The 19,111-nt window shown below is 43.0% G+C and overlaps 1 protein-coding gene across 3 annotated transcripts in view; it reads right to left on the bottom strand.

The window, feature by feature from the left end:
• Positions 1-19,111, bottom strand: part of LOC145413600 (proteasome subunit alpha type-1-like) — a 111,404-nt gene that overhangs the window by 28,346 nt on the left and 63,947 nt on the right. For all 3 annotated transcript variants that reach the window (XM_080283253.1, XM_080283251.1, XM_080283252.1), the window contains exons 4-5: positions 15,694-15,881; positions 5,145-5,354 (exon numbers count right to left, since the gene is read on the bottom strand). In XM_080283253.1, coding sequence (XP_080139379.1) covers positions 5,145-5,354; positions 15,694-15,881 — 398 coding nt within the window. The remainder of the gene's footprint in view (positions 1-5,144; positions 5,355-15,693; positions 15,882-19,111) is intronic.

The following is a 19,111-nucleotide window of genomic DNA, read 5'->3' as shown; positions in this document are numbered from 1 at the left end:
ACACTGTGTAACCCAGCATCTGTCGAAAGTGCAGCATCTTGTAAGATCCACATAGATAATGTTGCCCTGTTCTATGATGGAGGATCTCACCTCTGGTGACATCTTCGAGACAGCAGTTTTAGTGTCATTCCTTGATTCAGAATGTTAGGAATGATGTCAGACTTGCCCAAGGAAGAAAAAAGGCCCATCAGGGTCATTTTTGACAGCACTTTCTTTGGCTCTGATACTCAGAAAGTACCATCAGAGCCAAAATGATCGTCCAGTATCCCAGCTGCTTCACCTTTGGCCTCGGCTGATGGAAATTTCATTACTGGCCCACCAGCCCTGGCCTTATGGCAGCTATCAACCGGTACTGAGTAAAGTACACCTCTGATGTCTTCTGGTCCCATATGACTTCTCGGAGTGTCAGCACCGCTCTTTGGTTTTACAATCAATACCTGCTGACTACGAATGGCTTTTTTTCTGGCCATGAGCACTGATCTCAACCACGTCCCCAGGCAGATCCTTCCCCTCCCCCACAGGAGACCCCAGAACAGTCCACAAATGATTTGGCTGGTCTTGGGTGACAGCCATGGGTAATAAGACCTTTGTCTCTAGTGCCTCCAGTCTGTTTGAAACATCTCTGATAGCCTGAAAGATTGCCCCAACAACCCAATCTTCCAGCTCCTCCTTGGTGGCGTACTTCCTTAACCAGCCAAGACCTCATCTGCTGGTGCAACACATTGGCTACACAGCCAGTGAAAGGCCAGCTAGTGGCTCTTTCATAAATGCATAATCATTAGCATCCATATTTTTGCATGTCAAATGAACCCACTCGCTGCAGCAGGAGCACTTTTTGCTACAGACCTACTACAATGAAGGCACTGGTGTGGTTTGCTCATGAATGGCAAAAAAGAAAAGAATAAAACAAAAACAAACAATGACAACAACAGCAAAAAGTATATACAGTTCAATACTACCCGGGATAAACCCTGGTAGCACCGCCCCCATTTGTGTCACCCTAATTTGGAGGGGGGGGGGGGAACAGGGACTCTGCAAGGTCGCCACAAGCAGGTGGGGTACAACCTGACTATCCTTCTAGGAAACATAACCCAAACTGAGGTGACGCAAAAGGGCTGAAATGGTATTTTACAACTTTTCCCACTTTCAGCTTTATGGCAACAGCAAATACATCACTTAGGCAAGACCTCACTGGTTACAGTACTGCCACTGCGCAAATCCAAAGATGCAAACTCTTCTTTCAAACAGTCTGATACAGAGTTCAGAGCTTGGCAGTTTTACTTTATAATTTGGTTACCAAGTGTGCCTAAGACAGAATATATCAGAAAATGTTTTTTAAAAAGTACAATATTTTGGCAACTGTATCTGAACGTGGTACAGCACAAGAACTGTATACCCACACACAAAGTACAGGGTACCCTGGTTTAATGACGCAACTGGTTCAGAAAAAACTCATCGCTAGGCGGGGTATCGAATCTCGGAGTAGATTTAACATACAGTAGAGGGATGCATTTTTGAGCCTTGGGTTTCCCCCCAACAAACTCCTAAACCCACACAAATGAGTCCAAAAACAAGATTCTAGCTAACCTAAACCCTCAATAGCTTTAAAACAAGCTAAACTATGCCTTAAAGTAGTTTATAACTCACCTAAACCCAAAAATAAAATCTGGGAATCTTCATCATCATCATCATCATCCTGACCTCCTTTCCCACCCTAGGGCAGGGTGAGGAGTGGCAATGTCCAGACAGCCCAAATTTGCCCAATCCAATGGGACACATTTCCACTCACTCATCATTCAAGCCCCTGGAATCCTGGCTCTATCGGATTCGCCAAAAACGTTCACCACGTTTTGTAAGCGTATCCGATAGAGTCAATCCGGACGCTGCCACGTTATAAAGGGGTGCCAAATCCCCGATCATGCATTTCTCCTCACAACATTCATCCAGCCAGCTCGATCTCTTGTCAGTTCCCTAGCCTCACCGACTTCCAAACCTCTCTTCCTTGCACACTCATCCACCATATCCCTCCACCTTCTTGGCCTACCTCACCTCCTTCCTCCTTCAGATTTGCTCAGATATACCTTTTTCACCACTCTGTTGTAATCCATTCTCTTCTCATGACCATTCCATCTCAGTCCATTCTCTTCGATTCTGGTGTCCACAGACTTCTTCGCTCCACATCTTTCTCGAATCACATTATTTCATATCCTAACCACTCTCTGTACTCCACAAACATTCCTTAGCAGTCCTATCTCCACTGCTCTTACTCCTGACTTTTCATTTTCATGCCACACCATAGTCACATCCATGTGTTAAAGGTGGCATTAACACTCCTTCGTGTAAGCAACACTCAAGTCCCTGTTCCTTATCATGGCCTTCATCACACCAGCTACTTTTCTTCCTTATGTCACTCTACTTTCAACTTCTTTTGCACATTTTCCTCTCATCTATCACTGTACCCAGCTATTCAAACTCTCTCACCAATTCCAGTCTCTCTCCATTCACTGTAACATCGCACTAGGAGTCACCTTCTCTCTCAGTAACCATCACTTTACTCTCTTATACATTTACTTTCAAGACATTAGCAAAACTCTGCACTACCCTATCAAGTTCTTGTCCAGTATTTGCATGCAGTACTGCATCATCAGCATACAACAAATTTGAGATATTCCATCCATCACCATTCATTACCAGCGTCATCCCTCTCTCCACTACTCGTGTTTTTACTTCTCTCATCATCCCATCCATATACACATTGATCAACCATGAGGACATCACGCAACATTGTAGCACGCCCACACCGATCGTGAACCATTCACTTAGATGCCCATTAACCCTTACACATGTTTCGCTACCATCATAAAAACTCTTGGCAGCACCTAGCAGCTTATCATCTACACCGTACATGTGCAAAACTTTCCACAATCCTTCTCTGTCCACTTTGTTGTATACTTTTTCCAGATCCATGAATGCCATAAACACCTTATGGTCCTTCTCACAAGCCTTCCCTCCTATCTGTCTCACTGCAAATATTTGATCCACACATCCTCTGCCACTCCTAAAGCCACCCTGTTCATCACTCTAGGACTTCTGATATCTCTCTTACTCTCTCTATAATGATTCTTCCATATACCTTCCCTACCTATCTATCTATCTATCTATAGCCCGACGCCCTAATCCCGCAAAGGGTGGCCGCAGACAAAACGCCTCCAAGTCACTCTGTCACCCACCATTTGACTCCCCTCCCCCCAACTCACCCCCCCCTCCCTCATATACCTCTCAACTCCATCCCTCCACCTCATCCTCGGTCTACCCCTCCCTCTCCCTCCCTCCACCTCACCTACATACACCCTCTTAGTCAGTCTTTCATTCTCCATCCTCTCCACATGTCCAAACCACCTCAGTGTATTTCTCCTAATCTTTTCAACCACATCCACATCTACTCCACAACGTTCCTTCACTTCTTCATTCGTCAACCTGTCCCTCAATGTCACTCCACATGCTCCTCTCAAGTAACTCATTTCCACTGCTCTCACTCTTGACTTGTTCCCCTCTTGCAAGGTCCATGCCTCGCTTCCATACATCAGGGTAGGGATCACAATACTTCCCTACCACACTCAATAAACTTATGCCACGATAAATCTTGCACTCACTTTGCTCACCTTATTTTTGTACAGGGGTACAATCACAGCTTTTTCCACCCTGCTGGCACAGTTTCACTCATCCATGCCTTCTTACATATCTCCAACAGGCACTTCATTCCACTCCCTCCACTACACTTTATCATCTCTGCATACACCTCACCAACCCCAGCTGCTTTCCAATTTTCCAACCGCTTCACAGCACTCTTCACCTGTGCGAGTGTCACGTTTCCTGGCATTGCATTCCTTCTCTGCACACCCCCAAAACCAATGATGTTTATAGCCACTCTGCTCTCTCTATTCCCATTCATCAGGCTTTCAAAATATTCTTTCTATCTGGTCCTTACTTCATCCCCATGGATTAATAATCTACCACCTACATCCTTCACACCATCACATTTCCTTCCGCTCTTGCTTCTACATTTCCACACCTCTTTCCAGAATAACTTCCTATTTTCAGAGTAGTTTGCATTCATTTTTCTTCCTAGAACATCATTTACTCCTTCTCTTTCCTCTTCATTAGTCTCTTTATGTGCTTCTTGCTCTCAGTATATTCAGTTCTTATTTCAACTGAACCCCTGTCCTGTAACCATTTTAGCCACTTCTTCCCTTTTCCTCCACCATTCTCTTAACCTCATCATCCCACCATGCCGTACCTTTCTTCTTTGTTGTTACTCTTGCCACACCAAACACCGCTTTAACATTCCTAACTAAACAGTCTCTATGTGCGTTCCACAGGCTGTCCAGATCCATCTAATTCAAGTTCACTGATTCTAACTCCTCCTCTACTTTGGTCCAGTAATCATCTGCCATTTCTTTGATCCTCAACTTCTCAACTTTCAGTCTTTCTCCCTGACTGCTCCTCTCTCTCCTGATCCACCTCACTCTTCTCAGCTTGATCTTGCATACCACAATCACATGATCTGACAGACCTCCACACCGTCCTCTCACGGCCCTGGAAATCATCAAAAATAAGTCTGGAAAAAAATCAAACACAGTAAACTATACCCCAAAATGACAATGTTCACCCCACCTATGACTAAAGCACATTAATCTATGTCTAAAAACAGATCATAAATTAATCTAAACACAAAATTTAATTGGTAAAAAAAGAAGAAGAAAAAAAAAACATTATACTGGGGTATGGCCATCATTCGGTGGTGTTGGGTGGTATTTCTACTCACATCGGTATGCCAGGCTATCGCATCTAGGGGTTTCATATCTAGGGGTCAGCCTGTATGCATATCATTGTTGGCATTAACAGAAACTAGCACACTATGATCAACAGGGTGCTAACACCTGCAATATATTAATATGGAAGACGTGCATAGACAACCAGAGGAGCTTCTGCCACAGCCATGCCTTGTTGGGACTTTCTAAAGAGAAATCAAGTCATCTGGCAGTGGTGGCAGCAGTAGTGGTGGTGGCACAGCAGTGACAAAATGTCCCCTGCTCAACAAATAATACAAACAAACTTATACAAGAAATGGACAAAAAAGCTACCTTGTTGGTAAGTTCAACATCATTGGGCAAAGTATCCCTCAATGCCCTGAGAGCATGACGTATGAGCTCCTCTCTCGTGGATGGTCTGAATTCCTCCAGGTGACGCTCAAGGTATGTGCGTGCACTCTGCGACCGTGCTCCTATAGCCATGGCTTGGCAGTCATAGTAGTTAGCTGATGGGCAAGTCTGGTAGATGTGTGGCCCATCACCCTGACAATGTTTAGAAAATAATATTGGACAGTGACATGAATGGCAATATTCTTGGTACTCAAAAAGGAAAAAGTTTGGACTCTACCTTTCAGAAAATAAGAAGTTTGTTTATTAAAAAATTTATGTTAACAAAATGGCTTGTTGTTGCTGTTGTTCAGTAACCCCAGTCCATCTAGACAAGCAGACCCCATCTACCACAGGCAAGCTATCATCCCTACAGGACCATCCCTCGCAGAGAACTGAAGTTCCCTTCTGGCAGACAGTGCCTTGCCACTGCAAGGTGCAGGAAAGAGTGTAGAGGTTTGGTTCCTGGATGAATGCCAAATTTACAGCTCTTCACTCAACACTGACAACATAGTAGACTCCATTTCACCCCATAATATGGTTCTATGGTTACCACCCAGTGCTGTAAATCATTTCCTAGGTTACAGGAAACCATTAGGCTTATCACTCATTGTAATCATCTGAAGCAAAACGAAGTGTAACATGAGGTAGCAGGAGAATAGTACAGTAGGAAATACAAAGAGAGAAGGGCAGCCTCAGAAGAGGAATGAAAATGGCGACGGAAGAAGTAGGCTGCATTCCATCAAATGAGTGGATGATTGGTGCCTCCACCTTCCATTAAACATAATGGGTGAAATGAACATTAATAACATGGGTAAAATCCAAGGTAATTACAGTAACCTTTTCACTATAACAACACACTTTTTGCTCTTAATTTCAAATGTACAATAAAACCACATCTATAATTCAGTACATTACTGTCATTTCTTGATAAACCCAGCTGTTACTGATTGCAAAGTAAAAGAAAACTAAGACCTATTCTGACAATAATGCATACATTAAAAGTCATGTGTAATTAGTTTCTTATGTATGTTCCTCTAATTTACAACTAGAAACACGTTCAGTTGAAACTCAAATATTCTATGTAAAATCCATTATTATTTATTGTTATTGTTGCTGTTTGTACTACCTTGCTGTTATTGCTGCTACTGTAGCCCCAGGCTCTGCTGGACCTGACCCCAATGGACTGCAGGAATCCAACCACTTCAGTTAGGTGCTAACAGATTTTTTTTTTTTTTTTTTTTTTTTTTTTTTTTTTTTAAAATCTGTGCTGAGACAACTATTTGCATGAGGTAATTGTGCTGTGGTGTGAGAGTCTGCATTATAGCAGAAGCACTCTACAAGTTGCATTTTCTGTTGGTAATAAAGAGAAGAGTGATGGCCACATCACAGTCTGGTTAGGTGAAAACTTATTGTTCTGGTAGGAGTACTGTACTTTCAGTGAGATAAATATATGGTGGGGGTTCATGAAGGATACTGTTAGGATAAAATGTTTACAATGTGATGTATATATGGTATGTTTGTGCAGTTTACTGCTGGGTGGAGACAGTGCGATGTTGTCAAGGCAGTCTCTGTAATCTCTGCAGTCTCTGTAATTTCTCTGTGCTGTTTACTTATCCCCTAATTCTAGTATCAAAAATTCTTCGGCTATCTTACTTCTACGATGGAACACATTCTATCCATTTCTCCTTTCTCTGAAATCTCCATTCTAGGAGATTTCATTGTTCACCATCACCTTTGGCTCTCCTCTCCTTTCACTGATCCACCTGGTGAATAAGCCTACATTTTTACTATCCCTAATGACCTAGAGCAGCTTGTACAGCACCCTACCCGTATCCCAGACTGCCTTTGAGAGAGCTCCAACATACTTGACCTCTTCCTTACAACTAATCCTTCTGCTTACACTGTTAATCTTTTCTCTCCGTTGGGCTCCTCCCATCACAACCTTATCACCTTAACCTGTCCTATCACTCTGGTACAGCCTGTGGACCCTCCAGGGAAACGTCGTCTGTGGCATTTTGGAGCCACGGATTGGGAGGCCCTCAGGCAGTACTTCTTTGATTTTCCCTGGAATGATTATTGCTTCCATGGCCGTGAGCCATCTGAGTGTGCCTTGCGCATTACGGAGGCTATTCTCTCGTGCATGGAAGCATACATTCCTTTCTCATATCCTCTGACTAACACAAGAAAGCCTTGGTTTAATCACACTTGTTCTAATGCTGTCTGCAACAAGGAGAGGGCCTACAAAAGCTACCGAAGCCAATCCACCCCTGAATCACATCATCTTTACATTTCTGCCAGGAATTGTGTTAAGTCTGTTCTTCGCTCTGCCAAAAATAATTTCATCCGTACTAAATGCTCTCAACTCTCCAACTCGAATTCTTCCCGCTCCTTCTAGCACTTTGCCAAAAACTTTTCCAACAACTTTACCTGATCATCCTTCCCTCCTCTTTTCTACTCTGATGGTTCTGTAGCTATTTCTTCTACTGATAAAGCAGATCTCTTCGCACAGACTTTCTCCCCCAATTCCACCTTAGACGATACCAGTGCTGTTCCTCTATCACTTCCCGCCTCTGACTTCCTCATGGCTGACATTAAAATTTCTTCAGCTGATGTATTTTCTGCCATCACTGGCCTCAATACTAACAAGGCATATGGGCCTGATGGAGTCCCTCCTGTTGTTCTCAAGAACTGTGCTTCTGTGCTTACACCCTGCCTTGGCAAACTCTTTCGCCTTTGTCTGTCAACATGTACCTTTCCTTCTTGCTGGAAGTTTGCTCTCATTCAGCCAGTCCCAAAGAAGGGTGATCATTCCCAACCCTCCAACTATCGTCCAATTGCTTTAACGTCCTGTATTTCAAAAGTTTTCGAGTCAGTTCTCAATAAAAAATTTTCAAGGCATCTTTCCTATCACAACCTTCTTTCTGATCATCAGTACGGGTTCCGGCAGGGACGCTCCACTGGCGATCTTCTCACCTACCTTTCAGACTCCTGGTCATCCTCCTTTTGGGACTTTGGCGAAAGCTTTGCCATTGCACTTGACATCTCAAAGGCTTTCGATCGAGTCTGGCATAAATCTTTAATTTCCAAACTGCCCTCTTACGGTTTCTATCCTTCTATCTGTGCCTTCATCGCTAGTTTCCTTTCTGGTCGTTCTATAGCCGCTGTTGTAGACGGCCATCGTTCTTCTCCCAGATCTATCAACAGTGGTGTTCATCAGGGCTCTGTCCTATCACCAACTCTCTTCCTTTTATTCAACAATGACCTTCTATGCTGTACATCTAACCCTATCCACTCATATGCTGATGACTCCACCCTTCACCTTTCCATTCGGTTCCCGCAACGCCCATCTCAGCAGTTACTTCAACAAACAAGGGATGAGGCTATGGCACACTTAATGTCTGACTTGGCTCGTATCTCTGACTGGGGTAAAAATAATCTTGTTTTTAATGCATCTAAGACTCAGTCTTTACACCTATCAACCCGTCAAAATCTTCCACAGGTACACCCACTAATGTTTAATAATATTCAGCTTAATCCTGCATCATCCTTGAACATGCTTGGGGTTTCATTTACTTGGGACTTGTCTTGGAAAGATCATATTACATCTCGCGTAGCACCCGTCCAGCAGCAAATTCTCATCCCTTTTCTGTCCAACTCTCTAATTCAAGAGTTAACCGTTACTCCCAGTCCTTCATTTATGCACCAGGTCAACTCTGGAACTGTCTCCCTCTGTCTGTATTTCCTGCTGCCTATGATCTCCAGTCTTTCAAACACAGGGTGTCCAGGCATCTCGAAATGAATGGATCTTGAATTTGGCGCTCTCTTGTATGTTGTTTTTCTCTTGGAAGGAACTCTTACTGCGGGCTCATGGCCTTTGGTTCCTTGTTCCTTGCATTTAAAAAAAAAAAAAAAAAAAAAAAAAAGAGAGAGAGAGAGAGAGAGAGAAGATGCTTATAAATGTTTTTGGTAGAGGGGAGGTTTAACATATTAAATGCAGTATTAAACTCCAGTCAGAAGTCATCATCATCTAGACCTCCTTTCCCACCCTAGGGCAGGGTGAGGAACAGTAAGAAGTGATTGTAAATATTGTGACTAAATAAAGAAGTTAGAACTAGTGGTTGCAGGCAGTTCACACTTATGTCCACAATGTGGAAGTACACCATTTACCTACTTAACCCATATGGACACCATACTTACATCATTATCTAATACTGTGTTGCCCTATGAGAAGAGTAGGAGCCCAGGGCTAGGTAAGTTGGTCCTGACATTTACGATGAGAGTGGCCAGCCTCACTCATCCCTGAATGGCATTACGTGAGCAATAAACCCCAACCACCCCTTGGATATAAACCTGCACAGGCTCAATCCATTTGGAGCACCTTAATTACCCACTAAACTACCAGGCACCATAATCTGGTTATATGGTTCTCACCCAGAGTAGTAAATGGTTTCCTGGTGTACAGGAAACCATTTGGCTTGTCACCCAGTGTACAGTCACCCATAGGCAGACAGAAGAGGAAAGAATCAAGGAAAAAAAAAAAAAGACAGAAGAGGGAGTGTAGAGTCACCCATAGGCATAAGGAAGAAGAATGATGGAAAGAAAGACAGAAGAGAGCAGAAGGAAGAGGGAGGGACTATAGGAAAGGGCAGTCACCTGAGAGCAGCACTACATGCCACAAGTAAAGTAAGCTTAATATACCTCACTCTCAACTTGCTGCTTTTGGCCTTGAGGGTTATATGCCCCCTTTTTTTTCTCTCATTTTCCATTCACTCACAATGATTCTAAATCTTTAATGGTTTGTAGTACAACTGTTCTTTATTAGGCTGCAAAACAGTGTCAAGTTAACTACAATCTTTCACACACAATCAAACTAAACAATGAACAAAATTTTGAATAAAAGGCATATTAATTTTGATTCATTTGTATCCAATGTGCCGATAGTAAATTCAGTATCAGAAAAATGCAAAAATCGGCGACATATTGGTTCAGCACGCTATAACGGTTACAGCACTGTTCTTGGAGCAGGTTTAATGCATTACACACACACACACACACACACACACACACACACAAAAAGGGTTTTACTGTTTTTGTTTCCAGCACAATGCAAATGTCTTATGGCACTAAGCCTCTCCAAGAAACAGTATTACTGTACACCACTCTGACCAGACATACAAGTTTGTTTTGTTATGTTTTTAAAGGCTCCTACGTGCTTGCATGCGTCAGCCTTGATCATTCAATGGCAGCTCTCCATGCTGCTCAATCTCTAGCAGCCTTCCTATTCAGTCCCTTATCCCTGAGATCACATTCAATGACAGTCCCAGGTCTTTCTTGTTCTAACTCTTGCAACCCTACCCATAATGTTTACACCTCTCACTTTCTGCACCCAACTGTCATCCCCCATCCTCTCCACATGCCTGAGGTCACACTCAATGATATAGTCCCAGGTCTTTCTTGTTCTAACTCTCGCAACCCTACCCGTAACGTTTACACTTCTCATTTTCTGCACCCAACTGTCATCCCCCATCCTCTCCACATGCCTAAACCATCTCAATCTACCTCTCCTCATCACAACACCAATACACTCCAATCCCATCGTACCTCTAACTCTTCCATTATAAACTTAGCTTCCCAAGGTCTCTCACTCAAGGATGAACTCCACATCCATCTAATTATTGTCATTTATGTACATTTGAGCCTGTGAATATCCTCTTCCTTTACTGCCCAGGTCTCACTACCACACAGCATTACACTCACAGCACTTGCAGCATATGAAGATCCCTTAGCACAGAAGGAAAGCCCTCTCAATATCAGAAGACGCAACAGCTCCCTCAACTTCTTCCAACTATTGCTCACTCTAGCCACAGAGCTAGCTGCAGCCCCACCTCCAGCACATGACGTCTCCCAAATAACAGAACTTTTCCACACACTCGACACTCACCAGGACAATCAATCCCTTCACACCTCACAATCTCCACGTTCTCCCCGAAATACTGCACACATAAAATAAGCATTATCTCACAGTCAACCTCTAATAATACCACTGCATCTCTTATGCACCCATTTATCACAAACACTGCACAAGATGGAATTACTTCCCATGCCCCTGTGCCAAACCGCACATGGCCTACCTCCCTCTTCTTTGACAGAATCGCCATGTTTTGTTTTTAATGGCTCCAACATGCTTGCATGCGTCGGCCTTGGTCACCTAATGGCAGCTATCCATGCTGCTCGATCTCTGGCAGCTTCCCTATTCAGTCCCTTATCCCTAAAGTCACATTCAATCACCTCGTCCCAGGTCTTTTTCAGTCTACCTTGTGCAGCCCTACCCCTAACATTAACACTTCTCACTTTCTGCCCCCAATCATCATCCCCCATCCCCTCCACATGCCCTAGCCATCTCAATCTCCCTCTCCTCATTACAAAACCAACACACTCCAATCCCATCCTACCGCTCAACTCTTACATCGTAAACCTAGCCCTCCCAGGCCTCACACTTAGGGACGCACTCCATATCCACCTAATTATTGTCATTTCTGTACATCTGAGCCTGCGAATATCCTCTTCCTTTATTGCCCAAGTCTCACTACCGTACAGCATTGCACTTTTAACACATGCTTCATACAAAGATCCCTTAGCATGGAGGGAGAGCCTTCTCAATGTCAGGAGAGGTAACAGTTCCCTCAGCTTCCTCCAACCACTCCTCACTCCAGACCCACCTCCAGCACATAACATGTCTCCCAGATAACAGAACTCTTCCACACACTCCAGAGACTCACCAGCAAGTTTAATCCTTTCACGCCAGACAATTTCCACCTGCTCTCCCCGACACCGCACACATGAAATCTGCATTATCTCACAGTCTACCTCTACTACCACTACATCTCTTATGCACCCACTTATCACAAACACTGCACAAGATGTATTTACTTCCCATGCCCCTGTGCCAAACTGCACATGGCCTATCTCCCTCTTCTTTGACAGTACTGCCATGTTTCATTTTGTTTGTTTTTAAAGGCTCAAACATGCTTGCATGTGTCGGCCATGGTCACCTAATGGCGGCTCTCCATGCTCGACTTCTGGCAGCTTCTCCATTCAGTCCTTTATCCCTGAGGTCAGCCTCAATGACTTCATTCCAGGTCTTTTTTTGACCTGCCTCTCACAACCCTACCCCTAATGTTAACACTTCTCACCTTCTGCACCCAATTATCATCCCCCATCCTCTCCACATGCCCAAACCATCTCAATCTACCTCTCATCATCACGACACCAATATACTCTTCCTACTCAACGTCTCAACTATTTCCCCTGCTCTACCCCTCAAATGTCCTACATTCCATGATGCCACCCTGATCCCCTTGGGTGATTTAGTTTCCTCAGACTTGCTTTGATTCCCATTCATTGGTGAAAATAAATAGGGAGAGACAGACCACAGGCCCTACCCACCAGCACAGTCCCAAGCCACGACATGGGATCTGGGACCCATAGCCTACTAGCTGTGACCAGTGGATGTGGCAGTGGCCTCTGGGTACCCTGCCAAGACAGCTACAGGGACACCCTCCAAGCATGCCTTGGCACTTAGCTGCCCCACCATTATACAACCACTGATAGGGCAGACTCCTGGGGCACTACTCCCAGGTTTAGGACCCCCCTCTCTATTGGGTGGAAACCACAGCCTGAGAACCACAATGCCCTGTACCCTCTTGCACATATCTGAGCCCCATTCCATCCCAGCCCCAATATCTATGCTGGCAGAGCCCTCGTCATGCCTTCCCTCAATTGGTCTGCCACTGGGTAGTGGGGGCAAAGTCTTCTGGCTGCAAGCCCTTGCTGTCATCAACCCCTGTAACGCAGTGGGGTACATTGCGTGATGTGTAAAGCGCATGTGGAGTAGTGCATGAGTTAGTTAGAGGAAAGTGTTTGGGAGAGTATGCTGGTCAACTCTCCATGTTAGTGTCAAACTTAAAAGGTCAGCAAAGAGGGATGGCCACCAACCTTAGATACCATCACCTTTGTTTTATCTCAAGATAAAAATGGTAGATTACTAGTGGAGAAAGGAGAAGAAGTGAGCAGATGGAGAGAACACTTTAAGGAATTGTTGAACATACAGGATGGAAGTAATGCGAGTATAAGTGACTGGGGAATGGCTGGGAGAAGGAGGGAGGTGAGAAAACAGGAAGAAATCAGTAGGATAGAAGTTGTGGATGCAATGAAGAAAGTCAAAATGGGGAAAGCCCCAGGAATTGATGGAGTGTGTGGTGAAATGCTGAAGCATGGGGGAGAGATAGTAGTAGAATGGATGTGGAAGATGTGTAGATTGGCCAGGGAGGAAGGTAGAGCCCCGGAGGATTGGAAGTCAGGTATAATTATTCCCTTGTACAAAGGAAAAGGGGAAAAAGAAGTGTGTGGTAATCATAGGGGCATTTGTCTTCTTAGTATAATAGGAAAAGTGTATGGTAGGATACTTATTGACAGTTAGAGAAAGAACAGAAGAATTAGTTGGAGAAGAACAGGGAGGCTTTAGGAAGGGAAGAGGTTGTGTAGATCAGATATTCATTCTTAGATCTTTAGTGGAAAAGTTTCTAGAGAAAGGAAAGAAGTTGTATGCGGCTTTCATGGATTTGGAGAAAGCATATGACAGGGTGGATAGACAAGGATTGTGGAAAGTATTAAGAATATATGGAGTAGATGGAAAGTTGTTGAATGCTGTGAAAAATGTATGTATGATGGTGCTAAGGCTGCAGTGCGTGTGGATGGTGAACTAAGTGAATTTTTCTCTTTGGAGGTTGGGTTGAAACAGGGATGTGTCATGTCTCCATGGTTGTTCAATCTGTTCATGGATAGGGTAATAAAAGAGGTACAAGGTAGGGTAGTGGATGTTGGAGTGGCCCTGGTGAGAGAGGATAGTGTTTGGAAACTCCCTGTACTGTTGTTTGCAGATGATACCGTGTTCTTGAGTGAAGACGAAGGGGAGCTGCAAGGCTTGGTGGATGAGTTTGGGAGGGTGTGCAAGAAACGGAATCTAAAGGTGAATGTAGGGAAGAGTAAAGTGATGGTCTTTGAGAGAGGTGAAGTCAGTGAATGTACAGCGAGGTTGGATGGTGAGGAATTGGAAAATGTGAGTACATTTAAGTACTTGGGTAGTGTGATGAGTAAGGATGGAGGTTTGGAGGATGAAGTGCTTGAAAGGGTACAGCAGGGAAGAAGGGTTGCTGGTTCTTTGAAAGCAGTGATAAGAAACAGGGGAGAGAGCATGGAAGAGAAAAAGTTACTACATGACAGTATTGTGATACCAGCTCTAACGTATGGAAGTGAAGCTTGGACATTGTTGGAAGGACACAAGTCAAGAGTGAGAGCAGTGGAATGAGTTATTTAAGAGGAGCCTGTGGAGTCACATGGAGAGACGGGCTGACGAATGAGGTTATAAAGGAGCGTTGTGGTGTGGATGTAGATGTGATAGGAAGTGTTATGAGGAACACACTGAGGTGGTTTGGCCATGTGGAGAGGATGGAGGGTGAAAGACTGACAAAGAGAGTGTATGTGAGTGAGGTGGAGGGGGGAAGAGGGAGGGGGAGGCCAAGGATGAGATTGAGGGATGGGGTGGAGAGGTATATGAGAGAGGGGGGTGTGAGTTGGGAGCAGGGCAGTGAAATGGCAGGGGACAGGACGACGTGGAGGCGATTTGTTTGTGGCCACCCCAAACGGGATTGAGGCGTCTGGCAATAGATAAACAGATAGACTCTCAGCATCTGGCAATAGATAAATAGATAGACTCTCAAGCCCTTGCACCCCATATCATCTCTCCACTTCCTAAATCTTTCCTCTGCCTCTTTCATTCTCTGCATATGTCAAAACATAAAAGATAATGGGACAGGCAGCACAAGATGAAGCACTATGATTTGGTTTGGATAATAAATCATAATAAATGGAAATCTTGCTAGAATTACGAGAAACTTCTCAGTCATAAGGACAATAATTAACGTCAGTGCTGCCTTGAATGGATGAGCACCCATATTTGATGGAAACACTGGATTTTGGATCTGGCCCACTCTTGCCAATCAGTTTTATGAACAGGTACCATGTACTATGAGTACTGTGCACACACATACAGTACTACAAGGATGCACTGTACTGTACTGATGTTAGTAAGGCAAACTGAGCCCCTTCAATATGATAACATCATTAGCAGTTTATACTTTACAGTTACTACCGGACAATTTTACTCAGCTTACAAGAGCCCTAAGTAGCTGCTGTTGCTGAGTAACCCCAGTCTGTCTGATCAAGCAGACCCATCACCTGTAGGCATCCAGCTGCCCCTGCAAGCCTATAAGTAGTGAAGAGGTTACTGAAAGCTATATTTAAACCTTTCATTTTGAAAAGCAGTTCCCTTACAAAAATATACCACTTGGTTATAAAAAAAAAAAAAAAAAAAAAAAAAAAAAAAAAAAATGGGGTGGGGGGGGTAATCAGGGCAGGAGACAGTGGTACCTACATCATGGCCGGCTATAAGAAGTCCAACACCATACGGTCTTTTGTCATAGCGTTGGGTTGCCACCTGCATTTTTACCCCCACTCTCTCCATCAGTTTGTCAAGAGATAGTGCCTGGTCATGTGCAAAGTGTTCATTCAGGCACTCCGTACGCATGTATCTGATCAGTACACGGGCATCTGCAGTCAAGCCTGAAAGGGCAAAATGTCATGGTTAAATAAGATATCATAAAGGGCTTATCAATAGTTCTGTGCCATAATTACAAAGCAAAAATAACAATTCATTGAGCTGATGACATCATTATGCTAATCGTTCTGGGAGCAGGCACAAATCAATTTACCCTATCCATGTATACTACTAAGGTAATATTTATGAAACTCTTATTTCTAAGACTTTTCCAAAAAGCATGGGATAACAGAAAAAGATATTAATTTCTCCAGATCCATAAAAATTATAATCATCATCCAGACCTTCTTGGCAAGGTTTCTGTACTACCTGCCTTACTGCAAATATTTAATCCACTCCGGAAACCACCCTTTTCATCTCACACCAAATATTCTGGTCTCACACTATGCTACCTTTTTTTGTTACGAGTACAGTGAGCCCTTATGTTTTGCGTGATTTGGGTTCGCGAATTTACCTTTCGCAAGAAAGCCCAAAATTTCCAAGAACTTATGTCTCACAATAAAGAATTCACCTTTCGTGTCAATATATGGGGTTCCGGCAGGCAAGGCGATCATCAGCTGTTGTCTGCCCTGTTGTTTGCACAGTTCCCATCAGCTGTGAGACTGTGTGTATGGTGCTATGGTAGTGATCGCAGCAGTGGTCACTTTTTTTTTTTGCCTTTCCCTTCACCCAGCTATTGTTCTCGTGTGGTTTACTATTACTGTATTATGGCTTCCTCTTCATTCACTGGAGGAATAGGTAATAGTGGTGACAGTGAAATACTGGGAAGTTCAAAGGATGGAGGCAAGAAAAGAACATCTTGAGTATCAAGTCAGTGTGAATAGGGAAAAAGTATTCAGTAGAGGATAACACGAAGATTTTTCTGGCTGGTGATCCATTTATTTAATGTTTCTTAACATTTTTATCAAATTCATATGGTTGTCAGTTATTCTGGTATCCTATTATATGATTTTTATGTCTCAAAATTGAGAAAAAAAAAAAAGAGTGATTTTGGGAGGGGCTTTAGAACCAATTAGATTTTTCACCACTGAATTAATACTTTCGGTTAACGAAATTCTGGTTTCACGCCAACCTCATCGTACCAATTAGACACAAAACTTAAGTGCTTACTGTACTGTTCTTCCATACAGCTTATCCAAAATACCAGGCAAATTTTTCTCAACAATAATTTCTACCCTCACTTCAGATGCCTTTACTTTCATACAATGACACAATCACAACCCTTTTCCACTCTATGGGTACACCTCCACTCATCAAAACTTTACACAATACTTCTCCAAAACAAATCACTGTACTATCTTCATTTCTGTACATACAGTGCACCCTCAGTCTTCCCATTCTCGAATATTTTAAGAGCATTCTTCACATCTGCAACCACTGTTTTTTTTGTAAAACATCCAGTATCAACATTTTCACCATTACTCTGCTTCCGTCACTTATGTTCTTTTTAATTTTTTACGTCTTAATTCACTCTCATTTGTTAGTATTCTTCCATTTCCATGACTTACCTTTCCTGAAGAGATTTTATTTTCAAATAAATTTGCATCAAATTTCCTTCCAAGTTTTTCATTTACCTTTTTCTTCCTCTTTATCTCTTTACAAACAGCATCTGGTGGTACGTGATGGCATACATCATCCACTCACTTGATGTGCTACTGCCCACTTCTTCCTTCACTTCTTCTTTTTTTTTTTTCCCCCCCTCTTTGTATTTCTCCCATCCTTTCTGTCACTTTTTATTACCAGTACTCTTCTTTCCACTCTGGATGGCTCTACAATGAGTGACAAGCCTAATGGTTTCCCGTACCCCAGCAAACCATATACAGTACAATGGTGGGTGGTTAACTATATAACTGAATACTGGGGTGATTTGGAGCCTACTATGGTGCCCCTGTTAAGTAGATAGGAAGATGCAAATGAAGTGTCCATCAAAAACCAAACCTCCATATTCTTCCCCATGTCTTGCTGTCCACCACAAGGGAACACTGGAACACTGCATGGGAGTGCCCTTCAGGGGAAGCTGCTTGTCTGCAGCTGATGGTTTGTTCAGCCAGACAGACCAGTGTTATTCAACATCAATATACAGTATCTAGCTACACACTATGACTCTTGTAAGTTAATGATTAGATGAGTTCACACAAAAAATAATACCTTCAATAATCAAACATTTTAATTTTAAATAATAAACTGTACAGTAGAGTATCAACAAATACAGGTACTGTAATGAGACGCTGGTAGATTAGATATTATCTAACAGTTGTTATATGGAACAGGACAAAATAGTAAAGGAAGAGAGATAAAAGAAAAATTTAAAAAACAGCCATGCATGTGTTCATTTTCAAAAACTGAATCCATGAACTCGCTTGCAAGATATGTGTGTAAAGGTGAAAATGAATGTAAGCAATACACGACAACAAGAAGAGCTTGTATGGCATACAAATATGGACCACAGAGTCAATATAAGTATTTCAAGCAATACAACTGCAACATTACTTGGCCAAGGATATCTGATTGTACTGTGTTTTTTGAACCTATAAAAAGGTGGGCAATGAGAGAGCTGCGAGATGAGGAATGGACTGGGGTAGTGAAGGTGGCATATCCAAATACTGTGTTAACAAAGAAGAGTTCAAGGTTTACACCATGGAGCAGTCCTTAGCCCACTGCTGTTCATAACAGCAATGGAAACAGTATCATGATATCTCTGGGAAAAGTGCCCATTGGAACTCTTTATATGGATGATCTCTTGCTGATGGCATAGAGTATGAAGGTTAGTTGAAAAACAATGAAAGTGGAGACAAGGTATGGAGACAGAAGAACTCCGAGTAAACATCAGGAAGACAAAAGCCATGATCTGTGGGTCAGACACTGGGCCATTTACAGATTCAGGTGACTGGCCATGTGCTAGAAAAGTGTGGGTGAGAACAGTATTTTCTGTACAGTACCGAATGTAAACATTGGGTACACAAGAGATGTCATGAAGAAAGTGGCAGCTTTAGGCTGGCAGTGAACTTCTGGTGTGGAAGATCACACAGATGATGTATTTAATTTTTTCTTGCTAGATTAACCATTACACTTATCAGAAATTTTTTTAAATTAGAAACACTGCTTTCCAAGTTGGGATTTCAGAAAAGTTAATTACCAGTAATCTGCATTTTCCCACCATGATTATCAGAGAAACCAACAAGAAGCAATGCTGCAGGTTTTATGGCCAATGACTCAATGCTGGTGTGGACCTGCT

The sequence above is a fragment of the Coenobita brevimanus genome, chromosome 97 (genome assembly GCF_032717465.1).
Source record: "Coenobita brevimanus isolate Jiangsu-jjx chromosome 97, ASM3271746v2, whole genome shotgun sequence".
NCBI lineage: Eukaryota > Metazoa > Arthropoda > Malacostraca > Decapoda > Coenobitidae > Coenobita > Coenobita brevimanus.
Note: the sequence above shows the minus strand (reverse complement) of the source record. Positions and strands in the feature narration are given on the sequence as shown.